The 20,421-nt window shown below is 47.1% G+C and overlaps 1 protein-coding gene across 8 annotated transcripts in view; it reads right to left on the reverse strand.

The window, feature by feature from the left end:
- Window positions 1-6,031: 6,031 nt before the first annotated feature.
- Window positions 6,032-20,421, reverse strand: part of CHD2 (chromodomain helicase DNA binding protein 2) — a 74,953-nt gene continuing 60,563 nt past the window's right edge. For all 8 annotated transcript variants that reach the window (XM_086620027.1, XM_086620028.1, XM_086620025.1 and 5 more), the window contains 17 exons: window positions 20,297-20,393; window positions 19,440-19,532; window positions 18,793-18,966; window positions 17,708-17,883; window positions 16,260-16,301; window positions 15,153-15,292; window positions 14,263-14,401; window positions 13,984-14,134; window positions 12,580-12,702; window positions 12,130-12,258; window positions 11,228-11,368; window positions 9,886-10,020; window positions 8,361-8,539; window positions 7,851-7,950; window positions 7,090-7,306; window positions 6,489-6,738; window positions 6,032-6,370 (listed from right to left, as the gene is read on the reverse strand). In XM_086620027.1, coding sequence (XP_086476153.1) covers window positions 6,037-6,370; window positions 6,489-6,738; window positions 7,090-7,306; window positions 7,851-7,950; window positions 8,361-8,539; window positions 9,886-10,020; window positions 11,228-11,368; window positions 12,130-12,258; window positions 12,580-12,702; window positions 13,984-14,134; window positions 14,263-14,401; window positions 15,153-15,292; window positions 16,260-16,301; window positions 17,708-17,883; window positions 18,793-18,966; window positions 19,440-19,532; window positions 20,297-20,393 — 2,620 coding nt within the window. In that variant the 3' untranslated portion in view covers window positions 6,032-6,036. The remainder of the gene's footprint in view (window positions 6,371-6,488; window positions 6,739-7,089; window positions 7,307-7,850; window positions 7,951-8,360; window positions 8,540-9,885; window positions 10,021-11,227; window positions 11,369-12,129; window positions 12,259-12,579; window positions 12,703-13,983; window positions 14,135-14,262; window positions 14,402-15,152; window positions 15,293-16,259; window positions 16,302-17,707; window positions 17,884-18,792; window positions 18,967-19,439; window positions 19,533-20,296; window positions 20,394-20,421) is intronic.

Here is a 20,421-nt window from a genome sequence, read left to right on the forward strand (position 1 = left end):
TTTCTGGGGGCACATAACTCAGCTGTGACATGTCACTCTCGGCTGGAACTTGGCTCCGCAGCAGAGCGGCTGCGCCCAGTGGCTGCAGGTGTGAAGAGTCCGTTTTCACAATGAGCTCTTGTAACCAGGGACAAACAGCTTCAATCCCTGCGCCGACCAAACCAAAACAGCCTGCAGGATGCCATCGTGTCTCACCTGGGGAGAGGAGAGAGGCATGTCCTACCCAGGAGGGGCTGGGGACGGAGCGGAGAACTCCACTGATGCAGCACTTCTCCTAGAGAAAGGGCAATTTTCCCCAGAAAGGGTCAAAAAGATGTTGACACACTCCCAGAGATGCAGAAAAGACGGGAGGTTGGCTAAACACATAAACATCAGCATCATCCCGGTGAAATCCTGATGGAAACGGGTGAGGAAATGCATGGCTTCTCCTGATCGGGTGAAAATTCCCATCCAAAGGGATTTCCAAGTCTCTATCACCACAGACTGCAAAACTATGTAGAACAGCCAAGAAGAACATGCTTATTCCTGCACAGTGAACATACCCATCCCGGCATGGCTACGGCTTGCAGGAAAGGGGCCTGTGATCCCATCAACAGCCCCAGTTTAAGGTGCTCCCCCTGTGCTTCCACCAGACCTGCCGCGGTACCGCAGGACTGCAGGACCTCCCCAAGACACACCACGCTGGCGCGGTTCTGAAAATCTCAGTAACACTTTTTAATATACAAGAATCAAAAGTACAGCAGTTTTACAATGTAGGAAAATTTAATACATACTATATAAACAACATATTTACATCAGAAATCACTAGGACAGTGGCATTTTTTCACAAATATAAATTAATATTAATTACTGTTTTTAGTCAACAGGTTTAAAAGTCCATGTTTTTACAGTAAGAGTCCTTCTCTCCCCAGAGGGGAGGCGGAGGTCAGGAGGAAATGGGTGAAAGCAGAATAGTATTTTTGTGTGGATCACTTAAACTGTTCACGTAAGGTCTTCAGAACGCTGTTAAGTATCCATTTCGGTTGGGCACCATATCGCCTGTCCCTGCAGCAGGTTTGGGTCTGCAGGACTTCCATCGTGTGAATTCACAACTTCACACCATTCCCAAAGCGGTCAGGCTGAAAAACTCTTTTTTTTTTAACAAATAAAACCCCAGCAAGTTGCTACTTTTTCCTGCAAAGAGGCTAGAGGGAATCCTGCAGCTGGTTTGGAAGAGCTGTACCAGATGTTGACACAAACACCACATTTTATTTTATGGCTGTGGACCTGTCCCCTCCGATCCCACTCACATCCAAGTGACTATGTCTGGTTATGGTCCCTATGTTGAGAGGACATAAAATGCATGTGTGTGTGCGCGCTCAGGGAGGACTCTCTCCCAAATCTAGCTCTCCAGCTTCATGAAAGCCAAACCCAGTGAAGATCCACCCACCACGAGTGAACAAAACTATGTGACTACAGTATCTGGCTAACAAAACAGTGGGGACAGCTCTCCAGTGGATGTGCGTAAAGCTCTTGCTGTTGCACAAGAAGGAAATCCCAATCAACCTCATACATGGGACTTGGGATGAGCAGGAACGCCCACATCTGGACACAGAAAATGCCTCTTGCTGGGTTCAAAGTTTTCTTGCACCAACCGTTAACACTGGTCTGGCCAGTACTGCCTTTTGCTACAAGTGTATGGCACAAACGTTCCATCACGATAGCACCGCTCGGTGTACAGAAAGGGCAATTCTCTTTACCCCTCCGAGGCTTCTTCCCTTTTCACATTAAAAGCTAATACCTCTGAAAAGAAAGGACCTCTGCTGAATACCACAAGCCTGCCTGCAATCACAGCTTAGTGAGAAACCTGGCGGAAACACGCTATCTCAACACCTCCCATCACTCGGCAGCTGCGAGGGGGACTGTGGAAGACTTGCCTTCACCTCCTCCTGCACAGGTAAACACAAGCGTAACACTTTCTCAGGGCAGTATGGTGCCCCTAAGGAAGCGAAACTGCCCTGCGTTTGGTGGAAATCTTGCAAAATCAAAACAAAAGGAGAGCAAAACACTTCCTGTGCATCCCGTTCAAGCAGCAGGCTCAGAAAGCAGGGAGCGATGGCAGCAGATTTCAAAGGATGCACTGCATGGAGGGGGGATGGGGGTATTAGTGTCGGTTTGTGTGCACCTTCCAAGGCACTGGCTGGAGTCAGGGAGCCAGCCCTGAACACCCATCTTCCCTCAGTCTTTCAGGTAAAGGACATCACAGCTTATTAGGATCAGATACTGGCATCTTAATACGAGGCCCAGCTTCTGTTCCCCAGCAAAAGGAGGAGTCTGGAACAGCCTGGTCTTGAATACTGAGCTCCGGGAGATCATAGAATCATAGAATGGTTAGGGCTGGAAGGGACCCTCAAGGGTCATCTAGTCCAACCCCCCTGCAAGGAACAGGGATATCTCCAACTAGATCAGGTTGCTCAGGGCCTCGTCCAACCTGGCCTTGAACATCTCCAGGGATGGAGCATACACCACCTCTCTGGGCAACCTGTTCCAGTGTTCTACAACTCTCATGGTAAAAAATTTTTTCCTAATATCCAACCTGAATCTACCTCCCTCTATTTTAAAACCATTACCCCTTGTCCTATACAAAGACGATGCATGCCCAGACACCACAGTCTGGGCAGCCTGGCTGTTGGGACAGCTTTGTGGTCTCCAGGGACGTGACTCTATGAACAAAGACCTAAGACCTGAAAAATAATCACCCAAGCTACTTCTGGCCAGTAATCTGTGTGCAGCCCCTCTGACCACACCAGTCTCCAGGCTGGACAGCGTTCTGCATCATACGCCATGGCTCAGATACTTGGAGGAATGTTTGCTCTCAAGTCCACTGTGCTGAGCTGCAGACTCCTCTCGTCTCTCTCCATGCTGGGCTCCTAAGACATTTGCTCCAAGGATTTCTCAGGACCCACTTCTGAATTCCTCCTTCTCTCCCTGCTCATTTAGGTGCTAAGCCCCAGGGTACGCTTTCAATTTAGACAGACAGAAGGTCTTTCAGTGCAGGTACTTTTAACAACTCAGAGTTACTGCTGGAACAGTGGCACAAAGGTGACCATTCACTGAACAGTCATCAGTCCAGTGGATTCCTGTTTAACTCTGCTCTACCATCCCTTATCCTTTAGTTGCAGTAAAGGTTTGTGATCTCTGTTTCACAAAACACAGAGAGAAATGACTTGCCCAAAGACTGGAGCACTTCAGTGGCAGGGAGATTAGGAGCTTCAGGGTCCCCAGATGCCAGAGCCATCTTTTGATCCTGCAGCTCCCAGCCAGCATCTGTACCTTCCTGGACCATACAAGCTGCCCACGTCAGAAGAGGAGTTTTGTTATGAATTCCTGAGCCATGTCCACTGGGAAATACTGTTCTGTGTTGGGTTTACGGGAGGGGCTGCAGAAACGGTCCCTGTAAGTAGCTGTGAAAAGCTTCCCCTGCTCCAAAACTGGTCTGACCAGCCTCTGGCCAGGTGAGACCCTTCCCATCCTCTCAGGCCAGGTCCAAGGCAATCGGCACCTCTGCGAATACCCTATTTAAGACGGGGACAAAGGAACCCGAACCGAGGCTGGACCTACACTGAAGAGAGAGGAGAAGTGGGGGACTGGCCCCCGGCCTTCCAGGCGGGCGGCTGCCCATGCTGAGCCACCGCTCTCCAACTGGAGATGACTGCAGCGGCGTGGCTGGGAGAGCTCCGAAGCACCCTGCTCCCAGGGCACCAGCTGGGAGGAGTTCATCTTGCTGGGACTGCTGAGTTCATCGAGAGGACTGAGACCTGAGAGAAACGGCCACACAAACACCAAGGACAGTGAAGATGGAACAGGAAGAGGTGTGCTGGAGCTGAGATTCCCCTGCAGCCTGTGGTGAGACAGCAGGCGGCCCCGCTGTTGCCTGTGGAGATTAATGGTGGAGCAGAGATCCACTCGCAGCTCCTGGAGAACCCCACGCTGGAGCAGAGATGTCTGTGCCTGAAGGAAGTTGTAGAGAATGGTCTCCGTGAGCTGCTGGAGGCTGACGATGAGGCGGAGAGGCATCTGAAGCCCATGGAGAACCCCATGCTGGAGCAGGTGGCAGATCCCTAAGAAGCCGTGACTCTGCGGGGAAGAAGCCCGTGCTGGAGCAACCTGATGGGTAAGGATTGCATCCTGTGGGAAAGACTCACGTTGGAGAAGTCTGAGGACTGTCCCATGAGGAGGGGATCCACTGGGCAGGGGAAAAAAGTGTCAGGAGTCCTCCTCCTTTTAAGAAAGGAGCAGCAGAAACAACGTGCGATGAACTGACCTGCAACACCCCCATTCTCTGTCCCCCTGCACCACTGGGGCAGGAGGTAGAGCCGGGAAGAAGGGAGGGGTGGGGGGAAAGTGTTTTTGAGATCTGGCTTCTTTCTTGTTATCCTCTCTGAATGAGCCATTGATTTTTCCCCAAACTGAGTCTGTTTTTCCCAGGGCCATGTTCAGTGGGTGATTCCTCCCTGTTCTTGTCTTGACCCTCAGGCCTCCTGTTACATTTTTCTCCTCTCCACCTCCCTGAGGGGAAGGAGTGAGCAAGCGACATAGTGGTGGCTGAGATGCCGCTGGGCTAAACCATGACAGTCTTTTATGGTGCCCAACATGGGGCTGAGGAATTTGAGATAAAGATAGTGACTGGGAGAGGCAATGCGCAAAATATGGACTCTACAGTGCTGGAGAGCAGAATGATCCTGGGGAACTCTGATTGTTGTAACTGTAATTGCAGTGAAGGGACAAGGGGGTGGATTGTTTGTAAATTGTCTATTCTCATTTAATAGTGTGAAGATGCCGTTGCGATGCTGATGTGGCTGAAGTTTGTGCCTAAATATGGAATTCGCAGAGGCGAGGGGTAGAACGTGCTGGGTTTACGGGAGGGGCTGCGGAAACGGCCCCTATAAGTAGCTGTGAAAAGCTTCCCCTGCTCCAAAACTGGTCTGACCAGCCTCTGGCCAGGTGAGACCCTTCCCATCCTCTCAGGCCAGGGCCAAGGCAATCGGCGCCTCTGCGAATGCCCTATTTAAGACGGGGACAAAGGAGCCCAAATCGAGGCTGCACCTACACTGAAGAGAGAGGGAAAGCGGGGGGCTCTCCAACTGGAGATGGCTGCAGCAGCGTGGCTTGGAGAGCTCTGAAGCGCCCTGCTCCTGCACTAAACCACGACACGTTCTCACCTCAATTACCTTCCTACTGGTTAGAAGTGAACTAAGCCTTTGCTAGGGAAGTCTGTCTTTTTTTTTTTCCACATATCCCAAAGCCTCCTGGAGTCAAGATTTGCCAGTTCCAGCCCTGGAGATGGGAGGAAGATCCTCCACACCTCTTCTGTTGTGGGGAACGCCACAGCAATCAAAACAGAGCTAGTTTCTTGAAATGGATAAAGACATGGAAATGATAATGTGGCCAAAAAAGTGATGGATTGTCACCAGCATGGCTCCAATTCCTTTGGAGTCACTCTGCAGGGACATCGAGTCCCTCTTTCAACCAAACTTGGCTGCTGAGGGACTCTCCTCTCCCTCCTTGAATACATCCTCCCATTGCCCTACGCCGGTTACACACAAAGCCCAGCCCAACCAGCTGATCCTCAGTCTCAAAGCAGCATCTGTCATGTAACATCAAGTCAGAGCAGGCACACAGCCTTCTGCACAATCCTAAGCAGCATCCATCTGCCTTCTTGGTTTGGGGAAACACTGACTGGGGAAAATTCCCTTCGGTCCATTGGACTGGGGAAAACAAAACCAAAACAACGAATGAGGCAGCAAGGCTGGTTCCAGCGTTCATTGGTAGAAGTGGGAAAAAGAAACGGGAAGTAAAACCAAGAACTAGGGAAAAATCTTCCTCTACTCTACCCCCTCAAAAATCCCCCTTGACCCGGCAAGACGATAGCAGCATGTTCAGAGTTTCTAGTTGCTGGCTTGGAGAAACCAGCCACTGTTGCATCAAACCAAGTATTTCAGACGTGCGCTTCCTTCCTTCCCTCCATCCCGCCCGCCCCCCCCCGCCCCCATCTCTTTATGTTTTCCAAATGTTCCAGTTATAATCTGGATTGGTTTTCTGTTCTAACGACCTATCCAGAGGTGACCTGTGATCGAGAGGTGACTTGGAATCGTGGGGGGATTTCTGAGAGGGAGGTGAACGAGGGTCCGACACTGCAGGGTGAGGTGGTGGGAGAGGCTGTTTGTAATCTCCCGATTTGTCTGCGTGGAAGGACCGGTAGTGGTCCGAAGGTCCTTGGCCATGGTATCCCATGGGTGGCCTATGATCAGACATCCGTCGAAAATCCTGCTGGTGGTAGTTCTGTGGCCTGAACTCATCGGATCGTCGACGCTTGGAATCGTGGTGGTGCCTGCAGAGGGAAAACAAACAGATGGAGATCAGTTCCCCAAGCAAAGCCTGGCCACCACAGCCTGGTGCATCATTGCAAACTCTTTCCAGCCTTTCTGAGTTGAAAGGGAATTAATTACCTGTCGTAATAATCTCGGTGGCCTCTGTGGTCTCGGTCACTGTTGTACTGTTCGTATGGCCTCTTGCGGGAGAGGTTGTTTGGTCTGTAGTTCCCAGAGCTCCGGTGGGGGTCTCCACGAGATCGCCGATCCCCGTAGTGGTGGTCCTTGTACCAGTGCTGCTCATACTGGTGATGCCGCTCTCCACCCCACATCTGGTTGCTGTTGCCACCGTAGTTGAACTTTCGATCCCTCTGCCATTCTCCTCGGTCTGCAACAAGGAAAGCACCAGTAAGTGTCTTTCATACTTCAAGCCCATCACTTCTCAAAGAAATGGTAACTATTGCTGTGCCTCTTTAACTTGCTACTCTCTAAACTATGTGGGCCCAATTTTATTCTTTGAATATCTTTACCATCATTCCAGCAAATCATATTCTGCCCTGTTTTTATACTCTTTGCATCACTGTATCATTATGTGTTCAGCAATAAGTACAGTGATAATATATGTCCCGTCCCATCACTTTTAAACCTGACCCATCACAAGTCCCAGGAGGATTTGTGTCCAAGAGCAAACAGACATTAGGTTAGAAGGGATGGTTTCTCCCAACTTGCCAGTGCTCACCTGTGTTGCTGAAATGTCTCTTGTTTGGATGGCCGTAGTTGTCACGCGGGTGCCCATGCATCTGCTGCTGGGTGTGAGAAGGGGGCAGGTGGAGTTTCTGGGAATGAGGATTGTGAGGCACGTGAGACTGGGACATCACAGAATCGCGACTGGAGCCTGAAGGCTCTGGGCGGAACGGCTTCTTCATGCTGGACATGTCCTCCTTCTTCTTCTGCTCCTGCAAGATGCGAGAGAGGATTACAGCTCAACTGCTCTTCCACTAAAAGATTCAGACTATGTGAGCAATGGCCTTGTCTGTCAGGCTCCGGATTTGTCTGGAGACTCCCCACGCTGTGGGCTACCCACCCCTTGTGAGGGCTTTGTGAATAAACCGTGCCCAAGCGTGGTATGAATGGCAACAGTACAGGTGTGGTGGAGAACAGGCACAGTTCTGCCCCACGCGTCTCTGCCTCTACGCCCTGTCTCTACAGGGCAGCACTCCCAGGCTTTTCACTCTAAAGGTCAACTCAACACAACGCGCCGCACCAAGTGATGCTTCTTCTTGGTCAGAACAGCCAGGACAAAGTGACCAGTGTTGTCAAGTAAGGGGAGAAATGCCATGTGAAAGAGGAGGCAAATGCAACCAGGACTGTTTAGAAGTTAAGAAAATCACAGACTACCAGCAACAATAAAGGAAGCCCATAAGAGGCAGAAAGTATTGACACTTCAAGTGCAGCAAGTTTTAAAGACAGCAACCAGAGGGAAGGCACTTCAGATCTCACCTCTTCTTCCTGCGATCTTTTCTTATGAGCCATCTTGTAGAGTTTGTGCAGTTTTCTGGCATCAAATTCGGTGAATTTTGACACAAATATCCATAGGTTCCTAGAAGGACACAAACGTTTTCTGTTAATTGCTACATCAGCAGTTTAACTGCCATCTGCTTTCAAACCAACATCAAATCAGTTCTACTGTCTCTGGAAAACTGTCCCAAACCAGCTCAGGACAGGATGATCAAGAGAGTTGGAATGAAAGTCTTCAAAGTAAAATAAAGAGTTTTACACTGGTTTATCTAAAGTAGCTCTGAAACCGATTTCAATGAAACCAGCACAACTTGCAGTCAAAACCCTCTGAGACTGGTCATGGACTGAGTAAGCTAGAGAATGAAAGATTTCTTTTTCAAAAGCATGTCAAGGAAGAGGCAAACGGCACACTCATTCACATAAACCCTGCAGCCTCTGACTACCATTTTTAAATACCACAGACCAGCCAAAGAAAACAAAATGATCCCTCACCTTCTCCATAGCTTGATATGATCCTGGTCACTGTAGGCTTTAAGGCACTCAGAGATGCGGTCCCCAATTTTTAGGAGGCAGTTGCGTGTGTGCTCCAGCTGGTCTTGAACTGTTAGTCCCTTATCAGGCTTATCAAGTTGCTTCAGTGCTTTTTTCACTGGTCTCATCCTTTCCTTGCACTTGAAAAAGCAATAGAGAGCAGAAAGTGATTCATATGGCACAGGGCTCTACCCTGTTCCCTTGTTAATCAGACAGAGCTGGAAGAAGTTCATTAGCATGAGATATTAGCTCTATCTGACCATTAGGCAAGGAGAAATCAGCTATGAAAATAGCAGTTTGTTAGACACGCTGTAGAAAATAGTCAGGAAAAGACAAGAGTCTCCTCATCTCCACTGCCCCCCCTTTTAGAGGGGAACAATCTGCTTTGCAAACCATAACCGCACTCTTGCACAGACCCCACGGCAGGCAGGGAAGCGTAACCAAGCGTCGACGTGCTGAACCAACAGCTCCAGCTCAATGAGTGCTCACTCAATAGCCTCCCTGTCCATCCCCATCTGCGGTCGCTTTTATCTATTGCTTTTCCCAAAACTGGAAGACATGACATGAAAGCACCATCTTTTTCAGCTGTGCGCATCAACACTGTGCACAGACAGTAGATCAGACAGGTTTCTACTGCCTGACTGGACTTTTCATGCACCACAGAGGGAAAGTTCAAAGAAAAAACAAACAGATAAAAATAACAGACGACCTGAAGCAAACACACAGATTTTAATTTAGAGAACTGTTTTTAAAAAGTGGTATTTCAGCATTTCCCTGTGCAAGTCAGGCCAAGGCGAGTCTGTCGTGACAACTTTTACTAAAAGGCTATTTTTACAACGAGCCTTGCAGGCATGTTTGCTGCAAGAGCATTTACACAACTGGGGAAATGCTTACAGCTCAGACAACTTCATACCTCCTACAGCCATACAAGGTCACCCTCAAAACTCTCCTCCTGGAAGAGCCCAGTGGCTCTTTGGCTTTTCCAGCGGAGAGACTGCCACATAAGCTGCAGGGTTTTCTGTAAACCAGGGTTGTCAAATGAGCAGTCGGAACTTATCAGCTGAAGAACACCACCCTTCTGCAAGCTCTGTTGACACGCTGCCCTCCTCTGCCCTGGCTGGCATCCCTGGCAGAGGGAGGGGATGAACATGTGCACTCATGCAAAGCTGCATTTTGAACAGAGTTATCTGAACCCTTTAACAGTGCAATTGCTTGGTGAGACTCGGGAGCTGAAAGAGCTCTGAAGTTTCTTCCTGTTGAAGTGCCATTTACAGCTAGTAGGCACCGAGACAGCTGGTGGACAACTCTTGTACAGGGCTGTTCTGCCATGCTCTCAAATCGGCTGGAGGAAATCACCGTGGGGCATGAACTAGGAGGGGGCTCACACCCTGACACCTAAAACACGTCCTTGGATGACATGTAAGAAACCCTGGCTGCCTTGCTGGGCTCTGCTGCTGCCCTCCCATCTCCTGAGGAAAATACTCACTATGCTGAATGTTTCTTGGTCCAGATCATCATCCTCATCTTCTCCAATGGGGATCGGTTCACTCCCTGCTGTGATGTGGACAGGACCTTGTGATCTCTTCCTTTTACTTCCAGGTTTGGCTTCACCACTTTTAGGCTTTACAAGGACAAATCACACACATCACACGATAAGCCACACTGCAGGATCCCAAGTGAGCCAACTAACAACCTCTGCACTATTGTTACTGGAAGTTGTTAAACCCCGGGCACCGCTCCTACAACTTTCCTCCCAAGATCTCAAACTGTTTAGCTGCAATGCCTCTATTTAGCTTTACATCATCCCTGAGGGAGGAGAGAGAAATCAGAGCCAACATTTTGGACATGAATATGATATTCATACTCATGGAGAGAAAACCAGTGTTGAAGACTCGGAAAAGAGGTTAAGCTAAAGAATATATATGCCTTGAAAAGGACAGAGCTCAGAGTAGTCTCGTGTCTACAAGGATCTGCAACTTCATGTGATGTCACTAGTCCTCAGACCGTCTCGAAAGAAACCTCAAACCACGGCCTGTTAGTGTAAATTTTGACTTGTATGACTTCTCCACAGTCAAAGCCCTTTAGAGTCAAAGTCATACCAAAAATCACTGGAGAGCAAACTTTCCCCCACATATGCAACAAAACTCGGTTTGCACGTATGACCTCAGAGTCAAAACACATTGGGCATGCAGTACATACCTGTTCTGTGGACAGGCACTTCAGCTCATTATTATAGAAGCTTTTTACTCCCCTTCCAATTCGGACCTAGCCTCAGGGCAGTTGTACCCAAAATTCAAGGGACATTTTAGTCCACAACATACCATTGATGTTGAAACACTCATTCTGGTGAGTCCTGAACAGTCACAAGGACAACCCACAGTCTTGATGGTGTGGACAGTTGGGTTATTTAGGGTGAATTTATATTAGAGGGGAATAAAGACAAGGAGCTTCCAACCCTGTGATAAATCACAGCTGAAAAGAACTTTGATTTGAGTGCTCCAGGCTCTTCCCCCTTTCTTCCTTAACATCAGCTATTTGGCCACATCACTGTAATAAGGATATAGCTGTACTTTGAAGGCAGTCTCACAAAAACATCCTCCTTTTTGCTCACATTCCATCAAACTTTAGGATATGCTGCCTTTTCCACTTTTTGTTGCAATTCTTTACAAAAAGAATTCAAGAGGGCTGAAAAAGGGATACCACCTCACCCTACAGTGCTTCTTGATGTCTCTTCACGCAGGGCTTTTAACAAATCGTAAGTCTCATAGCTTGCACTTCTGCTCAGAGACTTTCCTATCTCTTAAACTGCTCCTTAGAGTAACACATACCTTCTCTTTCTTGTCTTTTGTCTTCTTTTTCTCTTTATCGCTTTCCTTTTCTTTCTTAGTGCTCGTCTGTTTTTCCTTGTTCTCTTTGTTCTCTTTCTTCTTCTGTTTCTTTTTCACAGGGCTCTTTTCCAAGCCATCCTCCTAGAAAATCAAGTCACAGCACAGTCAAAGCTGGAGTCCTTCACCTCACGTACACTTTCTTCCATAAAACTTACATCCTTGAAACGCAGACAGTTTTTGAGGTCCATCCAAATTTGCCCTCACACCTCTTTAACCAGACAGCAAGCCCTTGCTTAACCAGCTGCAACCCACCCAACCCTTGACAAAAGGGTATAAAAAATAGATGAACCCCAATCTGTAACCAGCTGGCAAAGCGTAGATAAGCACCGCTTTCTTATGCCAGCTGCGCTCAAAAACGCTCAGCCGCTAAGGTAGATACTGATCAGCACATGAACAAAAAGCCTCAGACGACAAGCCAAACCACTCAAAGACAGAAGGTTTTCTAAGCAACAGCACGACCTTGGTAAACTCCAGCTTCAGCACTGGCTGACGTACCGAAATGGAGAGGGAAACAATTCTTCTTTCTCTCCTTTATAAGGGCAACAGTCTTTGTCCTGAGACAACCTTTCCTCCAAGTCAATATGTAGGTATGCGTGGCCATTCTAGGATCCCCGAAACACTTAAAGCACTAACCAAAAAGAGTGGGTGGGAAAGGTCCTTCTGTCACCCTGACAGCTGTACATATGTCTTTGTGAGTTTGCCAGTCTCTTATGGGAATGCACCCTGTAGCTTTCCCCAACTCCACAGGGCATTTGCTAGGGGTACTTCTCAAAGTGAGTTTCTGAAGTAACAACATAGCTCACGGAAACCTGGAAAAGCCACTGTCCACCAAGTTGACTTACCTTGACTTCACCTTCTTCTGACTGGTTGTCCGAGTGCCGAGGAGAGGAGAGTTCATTCCCATGCTCATCTTTGACTTTGGGAGCCTTGTTCTCTTTCTTTACTCGTGGCTTCCTCTTCTTTAGCTTGCCCTGGTGAAAACACAGAACAAGTCAGGGCAAGCAAATGGCTACAGCTACTTCCTGGGGACATAGTCCCTCTCCTGAACATCTTGCAAACAGTTGCAGGTCCTGCAGGGTGGCAGGAAGCCAAATGAGCCCAAATCCTTCAGTAAGTGTAATAATTACCTACCTCTTACTAATTATCATGTCAGTATCACAATGCAATCGGACAACAGACAAGTCCATATTCTTTAACACAGATGATGTTCAGTGACCTGGGAACACAGGCTGTCTCCTGCCTTCTCCAACCACTCATTCTGAAATCCCCAGAATCAAGCAGCCGCATCTCACCTCTTCCCCATCTTTCATGTTTTCTTTCTTGTCCAGATCTTTCTTCAGCAGTTTCAGTAGATAATCAACTCGGGTCTGGAGCTGTTTTCCCTGAGGTTTCTTATCTGTCTCAACAGGTAGGATCTTTGATAAAGAAGAAAAAAAAACAAAAACAAACATCCACATGAACCTATACGAGATACACTCTAGCAGCAGTCCTTCCAGGCCCAGCAAAGGGTTGGAGATGCTGCACCTTCTTGGGGAGCAAAAAGGTTCAAGCATTTCTTCCAGCTCCCACACGGACTCTCCCTGTCTAGCCAAAAGCGAAGCTCCTAGCAAGCACCCCTCCCCTTGGCCTTTTGCAAAAGTGAAAGGACCCCGAGGCAGCTCTCTAAATTCTCTACAATCTTTCCTGTAAGTGTGCAAAAAGAAAAAAAAACCTTTGCAAACCATATTTGGGATCTTGAGCTGCAAAACCGAGTCCGCTCTCCTTGACACATCAGGTTTGTTTGTGATAGCCTTGTCTCAGCAGGCTGGTGCTCTTTGATAACCTGAGACATTGCGACAGCAATGACAGAGATGCAGAATTTTTAGCAGAAACAAGGTTGGCAAGGTGCTGCTTTGTGGAGGAAGTATCTCAGCTTGCCAAAGAGGTTACCTTCATACTTCATTGGAAATTAGGTGGCGTGTCTCAGGCAATTGTTTCTATTGTAAAATGTCTTTATGAACTTCATTTAGGAGGGCTTTCAGCCACAGTCTGATCTTTCCTAAAAACACTAGCAGCGATGTCATGGGAATGCAGCATATTGGCAGCAAAGCTGGTGTGGAGATTCTCGATATTCCTCATCCCTCTGTTCCAGTTCATTCTCCTTCCATTGTGCTGACACAACGGATCATTTCAACGTGGCCTCCATTATGGGAATGACTGAGGAACAGAGGAACTAGAAGGAGGCTCTCCAGCTGGCTTTGCTGCCATAGCCAGTCATGTAACTATACCCTCAAAGCTGACACAGACCAGTCTTGACATAAGCAGTGTCAAATCTGTGAAAAATTATTTCCACACAGAAATTCAGACTCAGCTCCTTGTGAGATGCTCAAGGAAATATCAAGTCACGATTATGCAATGCACCCTCCAAACTGTGTATGTAACCGCACACGTCGGCATTACCATTTTCTTCCTGCATCATTTTAGCGTGGTTCATATGGTACCGTTCAGAGAAAATTTACTGCCAATCAAATGACAGAACTCTGCTTTCCATCAAGCATGCAACATTCCATGGAGGTCACTGTTTTCCTCATTATTATTTATTATTATTATTTTTGGAGCAGTTACAAACATGAACGCCTGTTTCTGGAGTAAATCAAACAAGTCCCCTATGAACACTGCAATGGACCCAAATGCAAGCCACAAGCAAAGTGACCTACCTTATCGGATAACTTCAATTCTGGATCTGTTTTAATCAGCTCCCAATTTCCATAACCATGCTCGTAAATTCCCACCAACAAGCGAGAATCTTCCTCCACTCCCCAGTCTACATCAAAATGGGCAGCTTTGACGCGGCACGTCAGGCGGTACCTGAAGGCATTTCAAACATGAGCTACTTCTAGTGCTGCAGAGGATTAAGCACATCCACATATCTAGGCTATTCTCTTTCAAAATCCAAATTCCCTGAGCCTCTTTCTTTGCCTACTTAGCAAACTCACTTCTTCCTTTCCTCTGGGTCTGTGGGAATGGATTTATGCAGCATTTCAAACTCCTCTTCATGCTGGATGATGGATTTCACGTTGACTTGGACACCAGAAATCTTGATAGTAGGACCTCTTCTTTTTCCAGGTCCTTTCCCTGCTCAACAATAAGAGAACTCTCAACCTAAGAGAACTCTTACAGAAAGAAGTGCCTCTGTAAAAATGTCTAGACACACAGAGATCAAGACCTTGCCTGCAAGCTCTTCTTTAAACATAAGGCTGTCTGCTAAGGCAGGCCCAAAATATAAGTTTTCTTTCACTAACTCAGATCTGCACTCCGAACACCTCCCAGTATCATTTTCTGAAAAATGTATCTTAAGTACGCTGAAGCTGTTGCTTCAGTAGTTTCCTTCAGCTACAACAGGCAGAGATCAAGTGGGAAATCCAGCCCAGCCCCCTGTATCTCCAAACCAACAGCACAGAACAGCCATACGGAGAGCGGTTGATGATGCCAGCTCCAGGAAGTGCTAATTGTCGATCCTGCTTTACCACGGAGTACAGAGCATCAGCTTGATTCCCAGTCCCAGGAGCAGTTAAAATATGATCTGCTTTGCCTTATGGCCCAGCATTAAATAAGCTGACTTCAGCCTCTCCCCAGGAAAACTCATGCTTGGCAGAAGCCAACAGACCCAAACGGCACTTTCCAGTCTGAGCAGAAGACTCAGGGGTTTCTCTCTGTTGGTGAGAGCTCCCTGGCAGAGATGGGACAATTTAAGTGTGTGCTTGTTCTTTGCTCTTAAGTTGCAATATGGCATGCCTTCCCACCCAGCAAAGCAATGGTTTTCTCACCAGCTCCTCGGAACACTCCCCAAAACGTTGTAACAGCTGCACAAAACTCTCTTGCTTACCTTCACCTGGATTTTCTTTCATCTGCTCCTCATATTCTTGCATTGCTGAGACACAGCTATTGTGGATGAGTTCCCCTAACCGTTTCAGATCAGCCACAGACTTATCCACCAGCTCAGCATCCCGGGCAATACACTCCAGCCTGGGAAAAGGAAAAAAGAATTGGAAGTCTTGTATTTGATACAGCATATCTCCTGCTATTCACTACCAGAGCAATTGTTTTATAGCTTTCAGTAGTCAATGCTGTATACGTATGAAAGTACGAAACCTGCCCAAGTCAAGTTCATGCACAAAACAACATGGTTTTAGTCTTTTTTTAGGTCTAATAGCTGCAGTATAGTGCAGATGCGGTATAACTGATCCAATTCTTCGGATTTTTTAGCATTAAAGCAAAGGTGAGAACCGTGTATCTTGGGCACGACAGGCACTCTGTGACCGTCCAGTGTTCCAGTGCCATATTAACTCCATCTGATGGTCAAAAGCTGCCATCTGCTGTCCCTTTTGCCTGGCTGAAGTTAGTAATGTCAAGGCCCATACACAAGCCTTGTGTTTCACAAGAGAAGAGCACAACCAGCTGAAAAAACACTGTTGTTTCTCATACAATACATGCAGTGTTCCCCACCTCAGCTCTGAGACCTCAGCAAGGGCTACAGCATTCCAGACACAGCACAGGTGCCCATCTCCCTTCCTCCCTTATTTATGCTGGGGCACAGTAGTTGTGCAGGGCTCCACAAGAGAAAAGATGCTCCTAATTCAGTCTTGAAACTAACATGCATAGAGAAGCTTGGCAAGCGTTTCAGGTAGCATTTGCTGTTCAGATAGCTGCTCCCTCTGCTTTCCATGCAGAGAGGAAGCCAGATCCTGCCAGCAGGACGATGCTGTGTACAGCCCAGTGCCACTGCTTCTCTAGCTGCTTTTTGGCCAGCTCTCACCAGTGCCCATCGACTGAGACATGAGGGACTGTGTGGCAGTGCTTGGGTTACTGATCACATGACAGCAAGGACTTGTGCTGTCCGTGGAGGTTGTGTCAAACACCCATCGCAATGTGTGTATGGCTGTGCTTAGAAACACGACGTCCCCCTCTGGAGCAGGGTCACGTTGCGACTTACCGTTCAAGAGGAAGTCCAAACTTCTTGTAAGCCTTGATAAACCTAAGGAAAAAAAATAAAAAAGAACACAGAAACTAAACCAACTGCCATAAAAAGTGGGTCCAATATCACAAATACACTTCAATGCATTAATTACAGCCTGCCATATTATCAACCTCTTGCATTCCACACTGATTAGCTAAGCATCACTCAGCACTGAGAAGTCTAATCCATTAGTCCCCACAAAGAGTTTTGTGACCTCGGCTGGAGAAGAACACAACATTATTATGCATGTTGGAAAAAGGAAAAAAAGAGAGGAGAGTCGTAACTGTAGTGTAAAAAAAAAAAAAAATAATTGAAAGAAAGCATTGGCTCACACCATGTTGGTAATTATTAACTTCATTTTCCAAGGAGAAAAGAGGCATTAAATCAGTGTCACTAGTAATATTAATGCTCAGGCTGTTAAGTGTGACAACTCATCACAGAAGAGCCAAACGTGGTGCAATCCATCACAGAGATTTGCAGACAAGGATTGCTATTTATTTTTATGTCTTATTTTTATTGTGAAAATCACTGCAATGGCTAACACACAACTTTAGGGCAAGAATTCACCATTCCCAAACAGTGCCTTGTGCTGGGAGTAGAACCAATGGCTTCAACTACAGATTATTTTTTTAAATGAGTTAAATTTTTCCCTTATTATTTTCACCTTTTGCTCTTTCAGCCTCTTTCGGCTACATCACAATAATCTAAACAGCTGCTATAGTTCACATCACAACACCTCCTTTCTTCTCTATGGTTTCAGGCTGGATATGGGGCAGCTACCACAATTCGAAAAGTCTGACCATCTGCTGTTTAAAAATACATAACAGCTCAGAGACAGAGAGAGAGTCAAGGAAAACTCACGACCTCGTCTTTTCCATCTTTGGCTGAACATCTGGGCAGAGCCATAAAACAAAGATCTTTGGGAAAGGCTCAAGATATGAGAAGATATGAGAAGAAAATAATGCTCTGGAATTCAGCCCCCAGCTGATTTCAGGGACACAGTGCAGAAGAGGATACACAACTGCTGGGATGAACTGGACCAGTGCTTCTCATGGGGTTATTTTGCTACAGAGCCTGCTTTTCACTTAAGCTTATATCAGCAGGACTACTGACAGAAAAATGTCAGGAAGGCCAAAGTCCTTGGCTTTTCCAGCAGTTACAAATAGGATTAATTTTAGGAAGATACCAGCTTCACTGCAGCCTGTCTAAAGACAATCCAGTCCATTTTGCACAGACCTGAATGTTAAGGTCTGAGAGTAAACTGAATTACAAAAAGGTGCAGAAGCTGGTTCAGTGAGTTGGCTCCACCTAAACCACTGACATGCCTCACAACTGAACATCTCCTGGCTCAATCTGGGGTTTTCTCCACCTATATGGGATTTCTGTATTTGTTTTCTGAACTGTCTCTTGTGCTCAGCACTGACCTCCTGATTTCAGCATCAGTAAATCCTTCCACAGTATCTTTTCTAACACTCCGAGGACGCCCCCTGCGCTTTGGTCTCTTCTCATCATCGGTATCGTCAGTCTCGCTTTCAGATCCAGATGATCTCTGAAGCCTTCTCTTAGTTTCTGCATCTGATTCACTGTCATTTGTCTGAGCCTGTATGTACCAGAAAAACAGCAGTACAGTTAAAAACTGCTCACCTGCCAAGCTTTTCTGTCCCTCCCATGCACTGGCACTACTTCACGTTCAGACTGTAAAACACCTCAGCATCTCCTCCTGAAGATGCAGAAGCCCATGTAATCAACCCAGAGAGGTGGCACACCCTTCCAACTTCCAGCTAGCTAAGGCTCTGGTGGGGTCATCTTCCCTTTAGAGCCTTCTAGCCAGCAGTTTCACAATTGCATTTTGATTTACTAAGGTATAAGATACATTCGAAGATATTGATTACCGTCATTTTGTGCCACAGTCCCTCAGGCTGTTTTGAAAACCAGGACAGCTCAGAAATTAATCTGGAATCGTCTGATATGAATTATCCTTCTCTCTAGTTTTCACTTTAATGTTTTTCCCCAGCTCATCCCAGAGAACAGTTCATAACCCCTTAAAAGTCCCATATCCCAGAACAGCTTCCTTGCACAGTCTGCTTTCTGTTGGATTGGGGTAGATCTCATCACCTAAAAAAGAACTTGAGAAGACATCATCTCTCTTGTCTACAAGAGCAAACCAAGGAGCTAGAGAGCCCAAGGAAAAGAAACTGCCAGAAAACGGCATAAACTGCAGCAAAATCTGCATTACACAGCTGGATACTTTGCCCTGTGCTCGCTACAGGTTCTCTTTGTTTTCTCTGCTAAGACGAGTCACACCAAATCCAACGTGGACCCTCACGCTGCACTACAAACCATGGGCTCAATGCATGATGACAACAAGAGGTCAATGTGCTACCTCTGTGCTTTCCTCCTGATCAACTTTGGAAGGGAGAAAGCACTCAGATGGCAAGAAGGCTTCCCTCAAGCATTGCGTCTGCCAGCTCTCATCTCCTGCCTCTCAGCTACTCGAGATGGGCTGTACCTTTTTAGTTGAGCTCCGGATTCGAGGCAGCATGTAGATTTCCTCCAATTCTTTCTGCCTTTCTTCCTCCTCCACCTTTTTCCTCTGCTCCTCTGGAATGATATCGTCCCAGTCCTTCTGGGACCGCTCATCCAGCTCTGTCTCTTCCTCCTCCATGGTTGCAAAGTTGGCCACCTTTTATAAGCAAAGGAACACTTTTAGAAATTCCCTCTCCTGGCAAGAATACCCCAGAGCTGTCTGCTAAGCCTCAACTCCTTCCCCACAGGAATTTTGCCAACGTTTCCATAGCTACTTTATAATTGATCCCTATGTCACTACGTTCCTGGGTCCTTGCCACATCTTTGGGCTAACAGCTTTTGAGGAAGTACGTGCAGTTTAAGAAGTACTGCTGAGCCTAAGTTATTGGTTTTGTTTCCAAATTTGGTAAATTCTGCGTTTTATTCACCGCCTTCAAAATCACTTACGCAAAATGAAATTAATACCTACCTATCTCCCCAGCTACCAAGCCCAGGCAACCCCTCAGCAAACCACTTTGCACAGGTCACCCTCTCACCAGGACAGATTTGTCCTGTTACTGACCTTACCACCGTGGCAAGATGTGGTGAGCCACATTCCCGCACCCCATTACAGAGCCTGGGGGTCCGTACCTTGAACTGGGAGAGGAGCTCGTCGGTGGCACTGGTGGACACTTCATTCTCTCGTGTTTCAGCCAGACGCAAAATCTCATCAATGTCCATCTCCTACCAGTCAGAAAGAAAGACTGAAAAAGCTGGAGGGTGCCAAGCACAGCAGGAAACAAGACAATAAGATCAGACTCGCGGGGTACAATAGCTAAACAGGCACTGTGCTGATGTTAGCTAAATAAAGTGCAAGTATCTTCAGGGTGTCATCACCGAGGGCAGGGATCAATTATCTCAGAGGGTACAAAAGAGTACAAATAAGTGTGATAAGACAGAAGAAAAGGAACATCGAGGTTGAGCCGCAGGGAAAATTTCCAGACAGTGAGATCTATTAACTGTGGACTGTTTTTTCCCTCAGGGGAGGCTCTGCTACTCAGGCCATTAAGGGAACTGGTCAAAGCACTCGATATTAAATTGTCAAGCATTGCTGCGCTGAGGCAGGAGAGAGCAACCTGTGCGACTTCCCTGTGCTGACTCCTGCCTCTGTGAGAACAACCGAAAAAGGATGCTGAAGAAGTGCTCAGAGGCAGCAGGGAGAGGAGCTTTCCACAGGCTGTGCTATAACTAGCTAATGAATCCTCAGGAGCCAAGGGACTCTCTTGGTGACCATTACTAGTTAACCCCAAACAACAAGGCTCTTTCTCAAGCCCTGATCCCCCAACCCCAGAGCTCTCTTCCTTCAGCTTCTCCAGACTCACATGTGCTCTCTTCACCAACCTGTTCTCACGCACAAGGCAAGTACAAAGAGGGAGCAAACACACACAATCCCCCATCCAGACCTGCAGAGGACTACAGACAGCTGTATGATTTCAATTTCAAACTACCTGAGGCTCTGACTCTTCCCCTTCAAGCTCCTTGAAGAGATCCTCAGCTCCAAACTTCAGAATAGCTGTGAGCTCCTCTTTGTTGAAAGGATTTGAGCTGCAAGAAGAAACACGAAGGAAAATAT

The sequence above is a fragment of the Tauraco erythrolophus genome, chromosome 14 (genome assembly GCF_009769465.1).
Source record: "Tauraco erythrolophus isolate bTauEry1 chromosome 14, bTauEry1.pri, whole genome shotgun sequence".
In the NCBI taxonomy this organism is placed as follows: domain Eukaryota; kingdom Metazoa; phylum Chordata; class Aves; order Musophagiformes; family Musophagidae; genus Tauraco; species Tauraco erythrolophus.